The 18,751-nt window shown below is 55.4% G+C and overlaps 1 protein-coding gene across 1 annotated transcript; it reads left to right on the forward strand.

Annotated features, from left to right (window-relative positions):
* The first annotated feature begins 330 nt into the window (after nucleotides 1-330).
* On the forward strand, nucleotides 331-17,264 carry TINCR (TINCR ubiquitin domain containing). The gene is made up of 2 exons (XM_060094498.1): nucleotides 331-674; nucleotides 17,063-17,264. Exons 1-2 carry the CDS (start codon nucleotides 331-333, stop codon nucleotides 17,262-17,264), a joined length of 546 nt encoding a protein of 181 aa, XP_059950481.1.
* The last annotated feature ends 1,487 nt before the right edge of the window (nucleotides 17,265-18,751 follow it).

Consider the following 18,751-nt stretch of genomic DNA (forward strand, 5'->3'; position numbering starts at 1 on the left):
CTTTATGATGCAGCTCCTTTTCGTGCGTTTCGTCCCGGGTCACCCGGGGCGCCTCCATCCGCCTGGCTCAAAGTAGGCACTTAATACAGGTCGACGTAAACTAAGGGGCGTCTGCGGGTGGGGGCTAGGGGCCCGCGGGTCCACCCGCCGCGCCCCGCCCTCGTGGAGCCTCCAGTCTGCGAGCTGGGCGTGCCCGGGCAGGCTGGGCGCGGGCGCGGGCGCGGGCGCGGCGGGAGCGGGCGGCCGGGCCGGTTGGGCGGGTGCGGAGGGCGCGCGGGGCCCGGGCCGGGTCCGAGGGCCCGGGCCGGGTCCGAGTGTCCGGCGGGGGCCATGGAGGGGCTGCGGCGGGGCCTGTCGCGCTGGAAGCGCTACCACATCCAGGTGCACCTAGCGGACGAGGCGTTGCTGCTGCCGCTCACGGTGCGGCCGCGGGACACGCTCAGCGACCTGCGCGCCCAGCTCGTGGGCCAGGGCGTGAGCTCCTGGAAGCGCACCTTCTACTACAACGCGCGGCGGCTGGACGACCACCAGACGGTGCGCGACGTGCACCTGCAGGACGGCTCGGTGCTGCTGCTCGTCAGCGACCCCAGGTGGCCGGGGGCGGGGACTGGGGGGCGACCTGGGATCGGGGGCCTGGGTGGCGGGGGGATAGGGAGCCCTGGCTGGGGTCCCCGGTGAGGGGTGAGTCAGGGCTGAGGGGAGACGGCGGGGCACAGGAGGGCTTGGCTGGCGTCCCCGGTGGGGTGGGAGGTGGGTCAGGATGGGCGGGGCCTGGAGGTCACAGGAGGGCCTGGCTGGGGTCCTGGATAGGGAATGCGGGGGCAGGGGGGAAGACGGCAGGGCACAGGAGTGCCTGGCTGGCGTCCCTGGTGGGGTGGGAAGTGGGTCAGGGCTGGGGGGAGGCCAGGAGGGCCTAGCTGGGGTCAGGGTGGAGTGCGTGGGATGGTTGCGGAAGGGTGGACGGGGGATCCTTCTCGTCCTTGTGGACTCACTGGAGAGAGCCCGGCACTGAGAAAGGCCAGGAGCCTGGCTCGATTCCCCCTGCAGGCTTTCTTCCTTTCTCTCGCTGTGTCTGCCTCTCTCCAGCCTCGCCGGTCTTTCTCACGATCTCTCTTTGTCTCCTGTCTCTCCCTCTCTCTGTGACACTGTCCCTGTTTATCTCCTTTCCTTTCCTTCTTTCTGTCTCTGTCTCTCTATAGCTCTCTCTCTGCATCTCTGTCCATTTCTGTCTCTGCTGTTTTTCTCTGTGTGTGTCTCTCTCTTCCTTTTCTGTTCATCCATCTCCCCCACTACCCCTGCCTTCCACACAATCCCATCCTGACCCTTGCTGTCCACACTCTGACCTGGCCGTCTGGGGTATCCAAAGAGGTCCCCTGGCCAAGGTGACCCGAGAGGAGTGGGTCTCCCAACCCAAGGAGGGGTCTGCAGAGAAGGGCAGCTGGGCTGTGGGAACAGCACAGGTAGAGCCCTGGGGCAGCTTTGGGAAATGGTGGAGGCTGGTGCTTGGCGAGATTGGCAGTGAGATGGTGGAGATGGGCAGGGGCTGGTCCCAGAGCCTGGGATGGAGGTGCTGGGTGGGGAAGGGACTGGAGCTGTCTCTGTAACCCTGGAGTTTATGGGGGTCATGCTTGCTGGGCCCCTAGAGGCTTGGTCCACCAAGTCTGGGTGACATTTTGAGAGCAGGAGCCTCAGATGCCAGTCCTGGAGGCTCAAGATGTGGTGGGAGGGCCTGCCTCTCCAGGCCCTCTCGAGGGAGGGTCTCACTTGGGGCTGGGAGAGGGTGTTCCTGGCAGTGGCCAAACAAAGCCTAGCAGCTGGACGATCCACAGACGTCTACACAGTCAATATTCAATATACAATATGCATTTATTGGATGCCTACTGTGTGCCGGGTCATGTGCTGGGCAGCACTGGAACCCAGCAGGGACCCAGAGAGACCAGGCCTGCCTTCACGGAGCCCACAGTCAGTCCAGTGAGAGAGACAGACAAGGAACCAAATAAACATATGTTTGAATGTCAGGTTGTAATAAGTGCTGTGGAAAGATGCAGGAAGGTTGAGAGTGATGGAGGTGTTGCTACCCTATCAACAGTGGCCAGGGGAGGGAGGTCTGTCGGAGAAGGTGACATTTCACAGTACAATGTGAAGGAGCTGATTAAACAAAGAGAACAAGAGTGGGCAGGAGGGTATTCCAGGAAGAGGAAACAAAGTGTGCAAAGGCCCTGGGGCAGAACCATGCCTGGCGTGTTGGAGGAACAGTGAAGAGGCCTGTGTGTCTGGAGCAGAGTGAGCGAGGGGGAGGGAGGGAGGAGGGGAGGGCAGGGAGGGGACAGGGAAGGTCGTGCAGGGCCTTGTGGGCCGTGGGGAAGACTTGGGCTTTTACCCTCAGGGAGGTGAGAGCCCTGGAGTGCTGTGGGCAGAGGAGGGGCAGGACCTGACTCAGGTACTCACAGGTGCCCTCTGGCTGATACAGGGAAGACAGACTGTGGAGGGGGTGGGGAGGGCTAGGGGTGGGGATCGGGGAACCAGGGTGGAGGTCTAGTGATGGTGAGTGATGGTGGAGGCTGAACTAGGATAGAGTCAGCTCGCTGTTCCTCCTACTCTCTAGGCATGGTCCTACCTCAGGGCCTTTGCACTGCTGTTCCCTCCTCCTGCAATGCTTTCCACCTCCCTTCCTCAGCTCCTTCAGGCTTTTGTTCAGATTCTACCTCCTCAGTGTAATCTTCCCTGACCACCTGTTTAAAATGGCATCCCACCAACACCATACCCTACCCCTGCTTTATCTTTCCCTATACTTCCTTGATTATTTTTACTAATATTTTACTCATTTTTTTTTGCCCCATCTCCCCCACTAGACTGTAAGCTCTGTGAGGGCATTGTTGTCCATCCTATTCACTGCTGTTTCCCAGTTCAGTGCCTGGCACATAGTAGGTGCTCAATAAATGTTCATTGAATGTATGATCTCTGGAGGTGAAGAAGGGGATGCTCAGAACATTTTCTTGGGGCTCTAGTGTTTCCTGGAAGCAAGAGAGAGGGTCTCGTGGGTGGAGGCGAGTCTGGGCAGACGCAGCAAGATGCATTGGCTGGACACCGAGTGGACCAGGAGGCCTTAAGTGCCAAGGTGAGGGCTGCACGGGCCTGCAACCTGTATCTTTCTGTCCCCCTCCTGCAGGTAATCTGTGTTGGAGGACGTGGAGTCATGACCAAGGGAACCAGAGGTGCTGGCTGAAGAAGCAGGCTGGGGGTGGCAGGGGACATCTCCCAGGAGCCTTGACCTCACTCTGGGTAAGTCACTCCAGTATTTGGGACACAGAAGGGACCTTAGAGATTGTGGAGGCCACAGACGGGTAAACTGAGGCTCAGAGAGGAGAAGAGAGTCATCTCTGATGACCATCACCCTTCTCTACACCCATATGCTTCTGGCCCCTGGGGCAGGGTCACTGGCCTTACCTTCTCACCTTTGAACTAACACAGGGGCCTGAGTAATGCTGCCCTGAATTGCTGTGTGCCCTTGGGCAGATTGCTCCTCCTCTCTGGGCTCTGTTACTCCTCTTCCTTAACAATCAAAGAGTGGGCTTTTGTTGGCAGGTTTGGTTTAATTTCACTCTTTGCCTGCAATTCCTGCGACTGCCACCAGGTGGCTTCAAGTGCCAAGCTCCCCACAGGCTAAGGGCTATCCCTGCCCCTCCTGGAGGGCACCAGGGCCATCTCAAAGGAGGAGCTGGCTGCAGGTGTTTTCTGTCCATGGGGCTGTTAGGGAAAAGGGAAGAAGGAAAAGTGGCCAGAGAGCTGGTGTTTCACCCTGCGAGGGGTCCTGGATTGAAATTGTCTTATCCCCTCCCTCCTGCTGTTCCAAGGTTCTGGGCTTCCAGCATAGATGGTGAAACACTGGCCTGCCCAGCTGCTGCCCACTGCCTGGGACATTCCTGATGGAGCCCCAGTCCCTGACACTGACCTAGGATGTTGCTACTCTGGGCCAGCCAGCCTTCCAGCTGTGCTGTGTGATCCTGAGGAGGTGGCTCCCGCCTTGGGGCTTCAAGTGCCCAGTCTGCAGTGGGAACCACATGCCATCTTGGGAGGCAGCCAGAGGAGGTCACATGAAGAAAAGCACAGAGGGGAGAGGAGCTTGGGGGGGGCATCACCCCCACCTGCCTGATACATTCTCTCTGCCACGCCTCTACCCAAGCTGTGCCCCCAGCCTGAAGCACCTTTCACACCCCTCTCTGCAGCTCCAGTCCACCCAGCATTCCAGCCTCCTCCAGGAAGTCTTCTCAGATTCCCTCCTCCCCAGCCAGTGAGCACCTTGTCCTCTTTTGGGCCCCCTCAAGCCTCCTCTACTGTGAACAGCTTTGGATGGGGGCAGGGGGTGTGTGGCCAGACACTCATGAAATCTCAAATGACTAAAGGTAGAGACTGGACGACCCCAGCCCTCTCCCAGCGCTCCAGTGTCACACTGCACCCCTCCCCAAAACCCAAACCCCTCCCCACGTTGCACCCGTGTCCACCCCCGTGGCGGTGTCCTTCCTGTTCAATCCCACTGCTTTGCCCCCTGTACGGGGTCTCCTGGTTGTGTCTGAAGGGCTCTGGTTAAGTGGGCAGGGATTTGTGGGGGGCGGTGGCTGTGCCTGGCAGAGCACTGAGACATGGACGGTAATCATGGGGGTGCTCAGGGCTATTCCAGGCAGTGTGTTGTAGGACTTCTGGGTATAAGACCCTCTGAGTAGGGAATTCCATGGCGGTCCGGAGGTTAGGACCCTGCACTTCCACTGCTGGAGTTCGATCCTTGGTTGGGGAATTAAGATTCTGCGTGGCGCAGGCAAAAAAAAAAGTAGAATGTTGGGACTCAGTTGGATCTCTGATCTGCGGCCATGAGGCGTCCGGTCCGCCGTGCAGACCCCCTCGGGTTGGGGGGATGCTGGCACGCGGGCCCTCGAGGGCCTCATTCACGCTCTGGGTGCTGGCATCACAGGGCAGAGGCTCGGGAGCCTGGGAAGACATAATGTTTTAATTAAGAGTCGTGTTGCCCGCAGGGCCCAGAGCAGGGACGGGTGGATAATAAATCGTGGCCATGGGGATAGTAGTGCTTAGATGTGCGTTTGTCCATCAGGGGATGGGGACGGCCCCAGGCCTGCGGGGCTTTTCTCACTTCCCCTTGGAAGAGCCTCTCCGGGGCCGGCATCACTCCTCCTGGGACCAGGCAGCCCAGGCCCCTGCTCCTGCCTGGTTTTGGCCTCGGTGGGTCACGCAAACACTGGGGGACCTGCCCCCCCGGGCCCAGCAGGAAAGTGGGGCTTTTAATAGCCACCCCAGCTCCATTCCTTGGCTCCCACTACATGCCAGGGTCTGTGCCACGTCCTTGTCTGGCCTCCACTTACTCTATAGTCTGTGAAGTGTGAGGCTCAGTGGTGGTGGTGATGATTATGGCCCATTTTACAGATGGGGCATCCAAGGTCACCCTGCCCCCTCTAGTCTGCTGCCCTGGCAACCCTTGAACTGAGGGGTCCCCAACCCATGAGCAGGTCCCTGATAGAGGAAGGGGGAGGGTTTCCCGCATCTTGGCTGAGGTGAGGGTGGGAGAAAGCATTTTCAGGCCTTTTTGACATTTAACAAACAGTATGCAAATCACATGCAAATCGCACGCAAATCATCACCCATTTCTTAAGCTTCAACAGCTTCGGTGTGTTCTGAAATAATAATGTTGGACCTGTCCCTTGGTATTGGCTTGGAGGAGGGGTGCAAAGTTTTTCCCTTCCTCCCTTCCTTCCCCTTCCCTTCTGTTTTCTTTCCTTCCTCCCTCCCTTTCTTTCCTCCTCCCTTCCTTTCTTCCTGTTATCTCTTTGCTCCCTTCACATTGTTTTTTGGAGGCCTCCCAGTCCCAAGATGAATACAAACAGCAAAAGTGGCTTCCAGCGTTCCCATTTTCCAGATGGGGAAACTGAGGCACTGAGAGGCACAAGCCTGGACTGAGATCCCAGAGCCACATTGTGGAAGGCATCCACCACCAAGTGTCATCATGGACCAAAGTGGACAGTACCTGTGACCCAAGGAGGAGAGATGATAGTGGCTGGAGCAGGCCTAACAGGGCTTGGAGGAGCCAAGCGGAACTGTCCTTGGGTTTCTTGGCCTAGAATGGCAGGCTGCCAGGCTTGGATCTGGAGAAATCTGACACTGAGTGACCTTACTCCTGAAGTCCTTCTTTGTCTTGCTACTCCATCATCATGTTCCTTGAATTTGGGCCACAGCCTCTGCTCAGTTTGCATGGCCCTACCTTTTCTGTTTGCAAACTCCTATTCATCCTTCCAAGCCCCAGCTCCAGTGCCCCCTTCATGCAGTCATTTCTGATCCTCCAGAAGAGCTTCCATTTCCCTCTGGGCTTCTGTTGCCCCAGATCTCTCTCTCTCTCTCTCTGGTCCAACCCTGAACCTTTTGGAGAGAGCAGCATTACTAGCCACTCTGGCTTGCTTCCAGCACTTGTCTGATTATCACACACCTCCAGACTTTCGTATTCTCTGCCCAGAATGTCCTTTTGGGCCTTTTCACCTGGAATAGCCCTACATTTTCAAGATCCTGGCACTAATACCCCACCTCTATGCGGGCTCAACAGCTCTCTCCCCGTCGGCCTCTGGGTCCTGCAGCCTCCATCCCTTCATCCCTGACCCACAGGACGGGGAGGTCTGTGTGTCCTCCCAGTCTTAGGAGTTGCCTCTGGGGCCCCAGGATCACCTAGGCTGGGATTACAGGGTGATCCTGTAGTATCGTACAAATTCGGTACAGAGGGACTGACTTTGAGTAGATACGGAATAAAAGACTAAGTGTTTGGAAACAACGCCAAGTTCAAACTCCCTCACTTAGCCTTGGGCTTCACTCTCCATAGACAGTTCAGTCCTAAGCACATCCTTCGCCCTTCCCTCTCGTTCACCTCCAGAACTCTGCACAAGCCATTCCCTCTGCCAGGAATGGTTTTCCCTTGACTCCTATTCTGGGTGACCCCAAGCTAGGCCCCTCCCATCTCTGCGCCGTGAAAATGGGGAAGTCCAGTCCCCTCAGGGCCTCTCAGGCTCCTGGCTCCACCCCAGGAGCAAGTCCGGGCTGCAAGGAGTTTCGGGTGAGACCTGGCAGCCACCATCTCTCCCTGGGGCCCGTGGTGTCCCGGGGAGGGGCCACCTCCTGCCTTGGCTGCCCACTCACTTTGTGCTCCCAGAAGTTCAAGGGGAATTTTCCTGGGTGGCAAGTAAATCCAGGTGGTTCCCAGAGGAGGCATCTGTAGCTCAGCCAGAAACTGCAAGCACCTGGACTTTCTGCTTTAGTTCTGTTGTGCCCACCACCCCCTCCTCTCTCTTTCTCTCTCTGTGTGACTCCAGGCCAGATTCTGGCATTCTCTAACTCTGCCCATTAGTTCAACGGGCATTTATCAAGTGAGCTCTGTGTGCCCAGCCCTGTGCTGGCTGCTGGAGATACCAAGACAGACTTTGCTTCGGCTGCTGTAGACAGTGGGGCAGGTTGTTCACTGCACAAAAACATCCAGCTGGGGTGAGAGGGCCTCAGGAAGGGAAATCTTTTCATAATTCACACAGTCTCCTATACAGGTTAGTGGTGGTCTTGACCCTGATGCCTCCCCCACCCCCTGTGTCTCCATCTGTCTCTGTGTCTCATTCAATCTCTTCTCTATGTATCTGCCCCCACTTGTCACTCTTTCTCTCTGTGTCTCTTCATCTCTGCTCTCCACTCTCTCTATCTGAGCCTCTCTGTCTGTCTCCATCTCTGTCTCTGTCTCCTTCCATGTCTCTGGCAGTTTATTTCTGTCTCTCTCTCTCCATACTCCTGTATCTGTCTCTCATATCCCCTCTCAAAAGGGACGTCCTTTCCCCCTGATGCTCTGAGCATGACCTCTGGGTGTTTCCAACAGTTGCTGGGTCCATGCATTCTATAATCACTGATGAAGCACCTCCAATTTGCAGGGCACTGAGGACACCCAGCTGTTGGCCCTCATGGAGCTTGAGGTCCAGCAGAAGAGACAGAAGCTGCAGGGTGGGGCGCTGCTCCTTGGATCCTGGAAACCCCTCCTCTGGGCTCGGCCCACACTCTTCTGAACGACCTTGGGTGGTCCTTGTCCCTCTCTGGGCCTCAGTTTCCCCACCTACCCAAGGAGGGAGGTGTTTAAGGTGGCTGGGCCAGAAGCTGCTTGCAAGGCCTAGGCTGTTTGTTGGTAGAGAAATCCTGGCTCATCCCCACACCCAAATGGGTTTGAAAGAATCCTCCGAGGGGAAAACTGTTGTTAAGAAAAAAGAAAAAAAATCAGAGTCGAGCTTCCCTGGTGGTGCAGTGGTTAAGAATCTGCCTGCCAATTCAGGGCACACAGGTTCGAGCCCTGGTCTGGGAAGATCCCACATGCCGCGGAGCAACGAAACCCGTGCGCCACAACTACTGAGCCTGCGCTCTGGAGCCCACGTGCCACAACTACTGAAGCCTGTGCGCCTAGAGCCCATGCTCTGCAACAAGAGAAGCCACCGCAATGAGAAGCCCGCACACCGCAACGAAGAGTAGCCCCCACTCGCCGCAATTAGAGAAAGCACACGTGCAGCAACGAAGACCCAATGCAGCCAAAAAAAAAAAAAAAAAAAAAAAAAAAAATTGGAGTCGCCTGCCCAGGCGGCTGTCTGACTCACCTTGGGTGGAAGCAGCCTCACTGCCATCCCCCAGCTCATCAGAGAAACTTCCTGCCTCTTCCCCTGATGGCCCCTGGCTATCCACTGAAGGCTGCTGGCCTCACCATGATGGCTCTAGGCCTGGCACTGACCTCACACTTGTGCTCTGAGCTCCAGACCCACTTAACCCCTTGCCGGGCCCCAAGTGGGAGAAACTTTTTCCAGCCATAGGGCCTTTGCATGTGCTGTGTCTAAATTTGGAGGACGCTCTCCCCACCCCTTATCTTTCATCCTCCGATTTGCAGGTTCAGTGTCACTTCCTTGGGGAGGCTCTAAACAACCACGTTCCCTCGGTCTTGCATTCACACAGTATCCTGTTTTATTCCTTTGTAGCATTAATTATTTATATTATTATTCATTCAATGTATTATTTTCCCCACTAGCCTCTGGGCACCGTGAAGGCTGGGGTGAGGTCTGGTCTGATCACTGATGGATCGCACAGCATTTAATAACCCAGAGTAAGGGAGCGGGAGCCAAGGACTCCCTCCCTCCCAGACTCCCTCAGGGTCCCCCGCCCCAGTTTTTGTCACCACTGTGTCCAGCTCCAGGTGGCCACGGGGCACAGAGCCTCGGGATTGGGATTCCAGGCACTCTGGCTCCTGCCGCTTTGATAAATGGGGGAAATTCAGAATTAATTATTGACTGCTGCGCCGAGCTGGCCTGATCTGGACAGATAAAGAGTGTCCTCACCGCCACGTCTGCCCAGCACTTCTCAGGAGTTTATTAGAGGTTGGGAGGCAGCTGGCTGAGGGGAGAAGCCCAGAAGGCACTGGAGCCAGATGGAGCTGAGTTCAAAGCCTGGCTCTGCTGGGCCACTTTGGAAGGCCACAGCCTTCCATGGATCTCATTGCCCTCGGGGGCAGGTCGCGCAGGACCTTGTGGGCGGAGGGGAGAACTTGGGCTTTTACCACGAGGTATGTGGGAGCCCGGGAGGGCTGTGGGCAGAGGAGGGGCGGGGCCTGACTCAGGCGCTCACGGGCGCTCTCTGGTGGCCTCTTCTTGGAGGGCAGGCTGTGGGGGGTGTGTGTTTGGGAGCCAGGGGACCAAAGGTGGAGGCGACTGCGCTGGTCCAGGTGAGTGATGATGGGGGAAGAGAGTTCCAGGCAGAGGGAACATCCAGTGCAAAGGCCCTGAGGCAGGGTCGTGCCTGGCGTGTTGGAGGAACAGTGAGGAGGCCCATGTGTCTGGAGCAGAGTGAGGGGGTGGGGAGAGGGAGGAGGGGAGGCCAGGGAGGGGATAGGGGCAGGTTGTGCAAGACCTTGTGGGGAGGACATGGGCTTTTCCTCCTAGACGGATGGAACGTGGTGGGTTTGTGCAAGAGCGAAAGCTCTGAGGGGAAGGCTGCTCGCACTGTCTCTGGATCCCAGACAGGCGATGACCCCACCCAGGAGTCAGGGGTTTGAATCATGTCTCTGCCTACCCTTAGCTGAGTGAACTGAGGCTAATGACTTGCCCTTCTGGGCCTCAGTTTCTCATCTGTAAAATCGGTGCACTAGTAGACCACTCTGTCACAGCAGTGAGCCTCACCTGAGCTCAGGATGGGTAGGAGCTGCTGGCTCCATGCAACAGTCACGATTGGGATTAGGGTGAAGAGAGCAAGGCGCTGGCCTTCGCACAAAATATAGGAGGCTTGGAGGAAGGTGGTCAGAAGATACAAACTTCCGGTTATAAGAAAAATAAGTACCAGGGATGTAACGTACATGATGACTGCAGCTAACACTGCTGTAGGATATATAGGAAAGCTGTTAAGAGAGTAAAAGCTAGGGCCTCCCTGGTGGCGCAGTGGTTGGGAGTCCGCCTGCCGATGCAGGGGACACGGGTTCGTGCCCCGGTCTGGGAGGATCCCACATGCCGCGGAGCGGCTGGGCCCGCGAGCCATGGCCGCGGAGCCTGTGTGTCCGGAGCCTGTGCTCCGCAATGGGAGAGGCCACAGCAGTGAGAGGCCCGCGTACAGCAAATAAATAAATAAATAAATAAAAGAGAGTAAAAGCTAGAACTTCCCTAGAGGACCAGTGCTTAAGACTCTGTGCTTCCACTGGAGGGAGCCTGGGTTCGATTCCTGGTCAGGGAACTAAGATCCCATAAGCTGTGTGGCACGGTTGGAAAAAAAAAAAAGTAAATCCTAAAATCCTAAAAAAGAGTAAATCCTAAAAAAGAGTAAATGCTAGAAGAGTTCTCATCACAAGGAGAAAAAATGTTTCCCCTTTATTCTCTTCTTTTGATTGTATCTATATGAGAAGATGGATGTGAGCTGAACCTATTGCAATAATCCTTTCACAGTATGTGTAAATCAAACCATCATGGCCTTAAACTTATACATGGATGTATGTCAATTATTTCTCAGTAAAACTGGGGGAGAAAAAACCTTTGGAGGCGCTGCCAAATTCAGTCATTCGGATAAATACTATTTTAATGCAACATTTGAAAAAACTCACAATGAATGCAAAAATATCTGCAATGAACAAAGTGTTAAATATTGACAGGCTCTGACCTCTGCACTGGCTCCACCCTGCCACCCTCGCCTCACCCTATTCCAGGCGCTGCTGCACCTGGGAGGCCGTTCCTCCTGCCCAGCCTCCCCTCCCTGCAGTAAAGGCCTCTGATTAAACCTTCATTCCAGATAATTAAGCTCAGGGATCTGGGGGCCTAGCAGTGATGCAGGAGGGAGGCCCTGGTGGGGGTGGGCCAAGCTGGGCCTCCCCCCGGGGAGAGGGAAGGCAGGGAGGGAGGTCACTGAGTGACTGGAGCGGAAGCCCGAACTTAATCAGCCCCTCAGGATTAATTACTAGGCCCAGGAACAGGCTGAGAAATCTATTACCCGAGTGGCTCCCGGCTCCAGGCTTCCCTCATTCTCTCCATCATTTTCCTCTAAACCTCCTCCTCATTCTTTTCCAACAAAATATATTTATTTAAAAAAATGCAACTTTATATCCTACCATGAAAACCCAGATACATATTTTCTGCGCAGAGTAGATGGTATATAAATTTGGGGAGCTATACACTGAAGTAAATATATAACTTAAAAAATGATCTACGTGGTTCTGTTTGGAACCATGGCAACAGCTGTGAGCAATGAGTATGTGCTGAGTGTTTACACACTCTTCTTAGCTCATCTCACTACATCTCTGGGGGGGTGCAAGCTATCAGCACCCCCATTTTTCAAGAGCTTTCTGACACTAGGATCTGTGCTCTGGGACCCCACAGAAGAACCCAGAGTGGGTTCTGACTTGAGATCTTGTCCTGCAAAGCCCGACAGGCTGTTCTGTGAGCCACTTTGGGTTCCAGTTGAGCCCAGATCTTGTTACTTTTTGCTTTCTGCCTCCAAACATTTACCTTGGCTTCTCCCTCCCACCAGAAACGCCCCTCCTTCATGTCCCTCCTTCGTATGTGTGAATCCGCCTCAGTTTTCAAAACTCAGGGGCACATGTCTGCAGGAGGTTTTCTTTGTGAACCCCTAACTTGAGGCTTCACCCACCCACCCCACCACAGGCTCCCCCCACAGTCTCCTCCCCAGCCTGATTGCTCAGGCTGGAAGGTCTCTGTGTCTCCCAGCTTGGGGGCCTCTCCAGAGCTGGCTCTTTGGATCCTGCATAGCCCAGCTCAGGTAGGATATCCGTCACGGGGGGACACTCATGGGCTCTTTGGTTTCTCCTCTCACCTCCAAGCACTAGTATTATCCTCCCATTTTACAGGGGAGGAAACTGAGGCTGGGAGAGAGCCAGTGACCTGAGTCACACAGCAGGGAGGGGACAAACTCCAATGCTCTGTCATGAACAGCTTCCTGTGTCCACTGCCCCACGCTGTGCAGACGGGAAACGGAGTCACCAAGGGGCAAACTGGCCTTGCTGAGGTCATATGGCTGGTCCTGGTGGTGGAGCTGGGGATGGGCCCCTCATCAAAATGGAAGATGAATCTGGATGGAAGGTGGGAAGGGCAAGATCATGGCAGTGCTGGTGGGGGAACCCATTCTGGGGTATTCCGTGGGGCCCCAGAGCACAGATTCTAGTGTCAGAAAGCTCTTGAAAAATGGGGGTGCTGATAGCTCACACCCCACCCCCCAAGAGCTATTGTGAGGAGAAGACGAGCTAAGAAGGGTTTGTAAACACTCAGTACGTACTCAGTGCTCACAGCTGTTGCCATGGCCCAGGCACAGGTGGGCAGGCTGCAATGAGAGGATGGAGGCGAGGGGGGCAGAGAGATGGGGGCACAGTGGGACTTCCCTGGCAGTCTAGTGGTTAAGACTCTGCACTTCCACTGCAGGGGGCATGGGTTCGATCCCTGGTCGGGGAACTAAGATCTGGCATGCCATGCGGTGAGGACAAAAAAAAAAAAAGAGAGAGAGAGAGATGGGGCACAGTGGGGGAGAGGGAGTGTGTGTCCTCAGACTGGGGACACCGAGGCTCCTGCCCCTTCTGTCTTGTCCCCATCACCCACTTCCCTTCCTGCTGTAGAAATACTTAAAGGAGCCCATGGCTTTTTGGCTGGCCTTTGGGGACATTTCACTATTTCCTGGGGTCCAGGGTCTAGGGAATTAATTTAACCGGTGCAAGGCTGAGGCTAGGAGAGGCGAACCCCAGAGTGAGGGCCTGACACCCATTCCCCTACCCCAAGGCGTCCTCTGGCCACCATAGGTCCATTATGCAGATGGGAAGACTGAGGTCCAGAGAGGAAGGAGCGGGCCTGAGTTCTCTCGATCTCATAAGGCTCGCATCCAGGTGCCTCTCCTCCCCTCCTTCCAGAGCTCTGCCCTGGGGAGCTTTTCATGCTCATGAAGACGTGAGTGGTTGATAGAAGTCTTAATGCTGGAAACTCAGGTGTGTTAGCAGGAAACTGGAGTAATGACTCCCCAGGAAGGCAACAATGCCAGGCGGCAGCTTTAATGATCCAGGCCTGACAGCTTCACCCCTTCAGCTGGGTCTCCTGAGCCTCCAGCCTTCTTGAGACCCAAGGGCCACCGCTGCCCTCAGGCTGATGAGCACTCAGGACACACTCACGCAACTGCGGCTGACGCCGCACACCCCGTGGACCACAGCCGGTGCTTGTGGGTGGTACGTGTCTCCCCCCACCCCCCAGCCTCACACAGCAGCCCAGGCCTCTGCCTGCTCCCTGGGAACAATTAGAGAGTCAGAGCGATGCTGTGGCCCAAGATGGGCCGGCCTCATGTTTAATTCATCTTGGGGCTAATTATAGCCAGGCTGGGGGAGGGGCGTGGTAACCTTGGCCTACCCTCGCCAGCCCTTCCTGCCAGCCAGGGTGACCGGGGAAGGGTCGGGGGACGGGGGCTTGTGACCCGCTGTTGGCCCCAGCTCTAGGCAGCTGAGCCAGCCCTCCTGAACGTCCTGCTAGGGTGCATGCATGCTCGGAGGAGGACGGAGGCGGCGCTCATGGCGGAAAGGCGGGCACGGGGCCTGGCAGGGCGGTGGGAAGCATGGGGATTCCAGCTCAGGGCAGCTGTGTGCAAGCATCAGGATGGTTCCTTCCCTCTGTCCTCCTTCAGTCCCATGGATCAGGACTGATACTACTATCTGGGTTGATACAGGCTGTTACATCACCTTCCAGGTGGGCCCACCAAAGCCTAAGGTCCAAGGACAGAGCCGGCTGGTACCTAACGATAGTGAATACTAATAACCCACACTGGGATCATGTGACATTCCGCACTATTTGTAGCATTCGGCCCTCCGTAAATTTTAGCCACATTCTTCGCCAGTGTCCTTGGGTGCTTACCATATGCCCGGAACAGTTCTGAGCAACGTGCATGATTGTCACCGGACGGAGATTAACACCGGACGGAGATTAACGCCTCACTCACCTCAGATGCAAAACTTGAGGGGGTGCCCACAGATGCAGCCAAAGAGGTAAATACCATTTTAAGTCATATTTTTAAAAATGTTTTTTTTTTTTTTTTTTTTTTGCGGTATGCGGGCCTCTCACTGTTGTGGCCTCTCCCGCTGCGGAGCACAGGCTCCGGACGCGCAGGCCCAGCGGCCACGGCCCACGGGCCCAGCCGCTCCGCGGCATATGGAATCCTCCCAGATCGGGGCACGAACCCGTATCCCCTGCATCGGCAGGCGGACTCTCAACCACTGCGCCACCAGGGAGGCCCTAAAAATGTTTTTTTATTGTGGTAAAAATCACATAATATAAAACATATTATTTTAACCATATTTAACCGTACAGTTCAGTGGCACTGAGTACATTCACATTGCTCTGCAACTCTCACCATCATCCATCTCCCGAGTTTTTCACTTTTCTAAACTGAAACTCTGTCCCCATTCAACTCTTCCCATTCTCCTCTCCCCAACACCTACCAATGTATCTTATTTTTTTAAAAAAACTAATTAATTTATTTTTATTTTTGGCTGTGTTGGGTCTTCGTTGCTGCGTGCGGGCTTTCTCTAGTTGCGGAGAGTGGGGGCTACTCTTCGTTGTGGTGCATGGGCTCTAGGCACTTGGGCTTCAGTAGTTGTGGCTCATGGGCTCTAGAGTGCAGTCTCAGTAGTTGTAGTGCGTGGGTTCAGTAGTTCCGCGGCATGTGGGATCTTCCCGGACCAGGGCTTGAACCCATGTACCCTGCATTGGCAGGCAGATTCTTAACCACTGTGCCACCAGGGAAGCCCTACCAATGTACTTTCTGACTCTGTGAATTTGACTATTCTAGGTACCTTGTATAAGTGGAGTCAAATAGTATTTGTCTGCACCTACTGTATATTGGAATGCTTTTTTTTGTGTGTGTGGTACGCGGGCCTGTCACTGCTGTGGCCTCTCCCGTTGTGGAGCACAGGCTCCAGATGCGCAGGCTCAGCAGCCATGGCTGACAGGCCCAGCTGCTCTGCGGCACGTGGGATCTTCCCGGACCGGGGCACGAACCCGTGTCCCCTGCATCGGCAGGCGGACTCTCAACCACTGTGCCACCAGGGAAGCCCTTGGAATGCATTTTTAAGGTTAAGTCATATTTTAAAGAATCCAAACTGGGACTTCCCTGTGGTCCAGTGGTAAAGGATCCGCCTTACAATGCAGGGGACGTGGGTTCGATCCCTGGTCAGGGAACTAAGATCCCACATGCTGTGGAGCACCTAGGCCCATGTACCACAACTACAGAGCCCACGTGCCCTGGAGCCTGTGCGCCACAACTAGAGAAGAGAAAACCCACAAGCCACAGTTAGAGAGAAGGCCGTGCGCCACAACAAAAGATCCCACATGCCTCAATGAAGGTCCTGCGTACTGCAACTAAGACCCAATGCAGCCAAAAATAAATTAAATAAATAATAAATAAATCTTTAAAAAAAAAAGAATTTAAACCAATGTAAAAAAAGATCCACATGGAACAAGACATCCAAATATTAAATACAGATGGATGGGACCCTGCACTGTATGTTCTGATCATCCTGACAACCCCTAGGAGGTGGGGACTGTGATGGGCAACACCTATTTTACAGATGGGGACACTGAAGCATGGAGAGGCCAGGCGGCATGCTCTTGTCCACTCTCCTGCTCCCCCACTTCGCCTCCCTGTCCTGGCCCAGGTCGGGGCTTTGTTCTCCCCTCCCCAGCTTGGACACCTCCTTCCTGACACCCAGCCAGTCCCCAACAACTTGTCTGAGCTACATGGCCCGAAATAGCTTTGGGTGTCAGTCGCTGGCAGGCTGCCCTGGGCCACATGCCCACAATCCTCCAAAAAATCTCTTCCCGGTGGGTGGGAGACACCTGGGCTCCAGGGCTCAGCATCCAACCACCTGCTGCCCCCGCCTGTGCCACAGTGTCCCCATTTGTCCCCTGGGGGAGTGAAGCCTCTCACCCCTGGCTTCCCATCCAGCAAGGTTGGTGGTGAAAACCAGGTCCCCCCACTGCTTGAGAAGCCACCATTCATGAAGCCTTCCTTGGGGGATAAGCACGACCCCCTCCACATTCCAGTTTAAATATATGTGCATTTCAACGAGTGGTTTAGCACTGGAATTCCAGAGCCAACTGGCCTGGGTTCAAATCCTGGCTCCACCCTGTGCATGCTGTGTAACCTTAGGCAGACCACTTAACCTCTCTGTAGCAACTGGCCCCATCTGCAAAAGGCAATCTACAAAATGCCTCTGGATTAAATACATAAAATGAATGCATGGAAAGCTTAGGGCAATGCTTGGCATACTGTAGGTGCTCAATGCGTTGCTGAAGGCACTGGGGCCAGGCACTGAGCTTCAAGCTCCAGGCATCCCAGTCCCTGTAGTCATATGAGGGGGGACCCGTTTTAAAGATGAGAAGCCAAGGTTCCAAGATAAGTCTGAAGTCGCGCCTCGCACCGCTGGCTCAGCGGGGATTTGAACCTGGGGCTCAGCCTCCAGAGCCCGTGCTGACCCCCCTCACCCTCTAAGGCCCAGAGACGGGCAGAGGTGTCCCCGGGTCACACAGCGGCGGCGCGGGAGGGCAGGCAGCGCCCCTCCCGGCGGTGGCAGCGACAGCGTCCTGGGCCGCGGCTGGGGGCGGGCAGCGCAGTCCCGGATCTGGGACCGAGATCCCCGCTGCGGCGCTGTGCGTTTCCATGGCAGCCTGGCTGGAGCCGGCCAGAGCGATTAGGCGTCCAGAGGAGCCGCTGCTAAAAATAGCCCACGCAGCACGGGTTTCATTAGCCGCTGGGCTTTTGGCTGCCAGGTACCCCCTCCCGGCTCTCCTTCCTACTCGAGTCCGGGCGTAGCGAGTCTGCGGGGGGGATGTGGTGGGGCAAGGGCAGCCGGTCCTGCATCCCTTCCGGCCTGGACCGGCCACCGTGCTTGGCCCCTCCTGGCCCTCCTTCCTGGGACCTTCGTCAAAGGCAAATCTGATTTCACTCCTCCCCTGTTCTAAATCCTTTGGCTCCCCATTGCCCTTGGCCTGAAGTCCCCAGCCTTTCACCCCCATTGCCTCCCTGACTTCATCTCCCCCTGCCCTGGATGCTCCCAGGGACTCAAACCCACCACACCCCGACTCTGAGCCTTTGTTTCCGCTGTTTCCTTCATGTGGGTCACCCTGCCTTCCCCTCTTCATCTTTCAGATCTCAGCTTACACATCACCTCCTCCAGGAAGCCTGAGGCTCCAGCCCAGCTCAGGGGCCTCTTCTGGACTCCTCCATCACAGCTCTGACACTAACCTGAGTGCTGAGAGGGAGAGGATGAGTGTGTTTTGGTCCCGGTATCTGAAATAGGACCTGGCACACAGCAGTTGCCCGATAAGTGTTTGTGGAATAAATAGGGGAATGAGATTAGCCAGCTCTGATACAGGCGTTTCCTAGGTGAACAACTCAGTGGGTTCCCACTGTCCTCTCTTCCCAGGCCAGAAGGTCAGTGGTCCATCCTCTCTCAACCAGGTTCACTCTTCTGTTTCCTTTGGACAGGATATCCAGGCTGTGTGACCCAGCCAGGTCACTCACCCTCTCTGGTCTCCTTTTGCCTTACAAAATTGCCATACACATGGGACTTAGAGGTCAAAAGCTCTGGTGGAGTTGCCATAATTTGGAAGAGAGAGGGAGATAGAAGGTGAGGCGGATGTGGGGGAAGATGGACATCCATGAAAATATCTTGGAATAAAACTAAGTCTATTGGAGAGCCAGTGGACAGCCTCAGATGGGCAGGATTTCCAGAGCCAAGAAAGACAGTTTTCAGGCTGGCCACAAGGTGGCTCATTTGTTATGGCACAGCTTGGTTGTAGCAAGAGCAGGGAGGCCAAGAGCAGAGTCAGAGGGAAATCGGGAGGAGGAGGGGGAGTGAAGGGCATTTTGCAGCAGAGGAGTGTTAGCAGAGAAGAGAGGAAGTCTGGGGAATGCAATGTGGGTAGTGACAGTGCTCAAAGCTTTTGATTATTTGAGATCTATGGAACCATGACTAGGACTTAAAAGAGGAAGCCATGGCTTAAACGATGCCTGTCCTCACAGTCTGGGCATCAGCCCAGGTTGCAGTGGTGGCTCCACAATCACTAGGGATCCGGGCTTCTATTGATGTTCTACCTCCTCAGCCAAACTTCCATCTTTTGGAACATAATGGCTGCTCTAGCCCCTGCCATCACAGCCACCTTCTAGATGAGGGCAGAGG

The sequence above is a fragment of the Mesoplodon densirostris genome, chromosome 3 (assembly GCF_025265405.1).
Source record: "Mesoplodon densirostris isolate mMesDen1 chromosome 3, mMesDen1 primary haplotype, whole genome shotgun sequence".
In the NCBI taxonomy this organism is placed as follows: Eukaryota; Metazoa; Chordata; class Mammalia; order Artiodactyla; family Ziphiidae; genus Mesoplodon; species Mesoplodon densirostris.

Excerpts from the sequence above, each read along its gene's own strand:
- TINCR (XM_060094498.1), top strand. The coding sequence starts at position 331 with ATGGAGGGGCTGCGGCGGGGCCTGTCGCGCTGGAAGCGCTACCACATC. Across the intron at positions 675-17,062 it reads AGCCCTGGCTGGGGTCCCCG|GCCCAGAGACGGGCAGAGGT; the intron begins GTGAGGGGTGAG and ends TCACCCTCTAAG.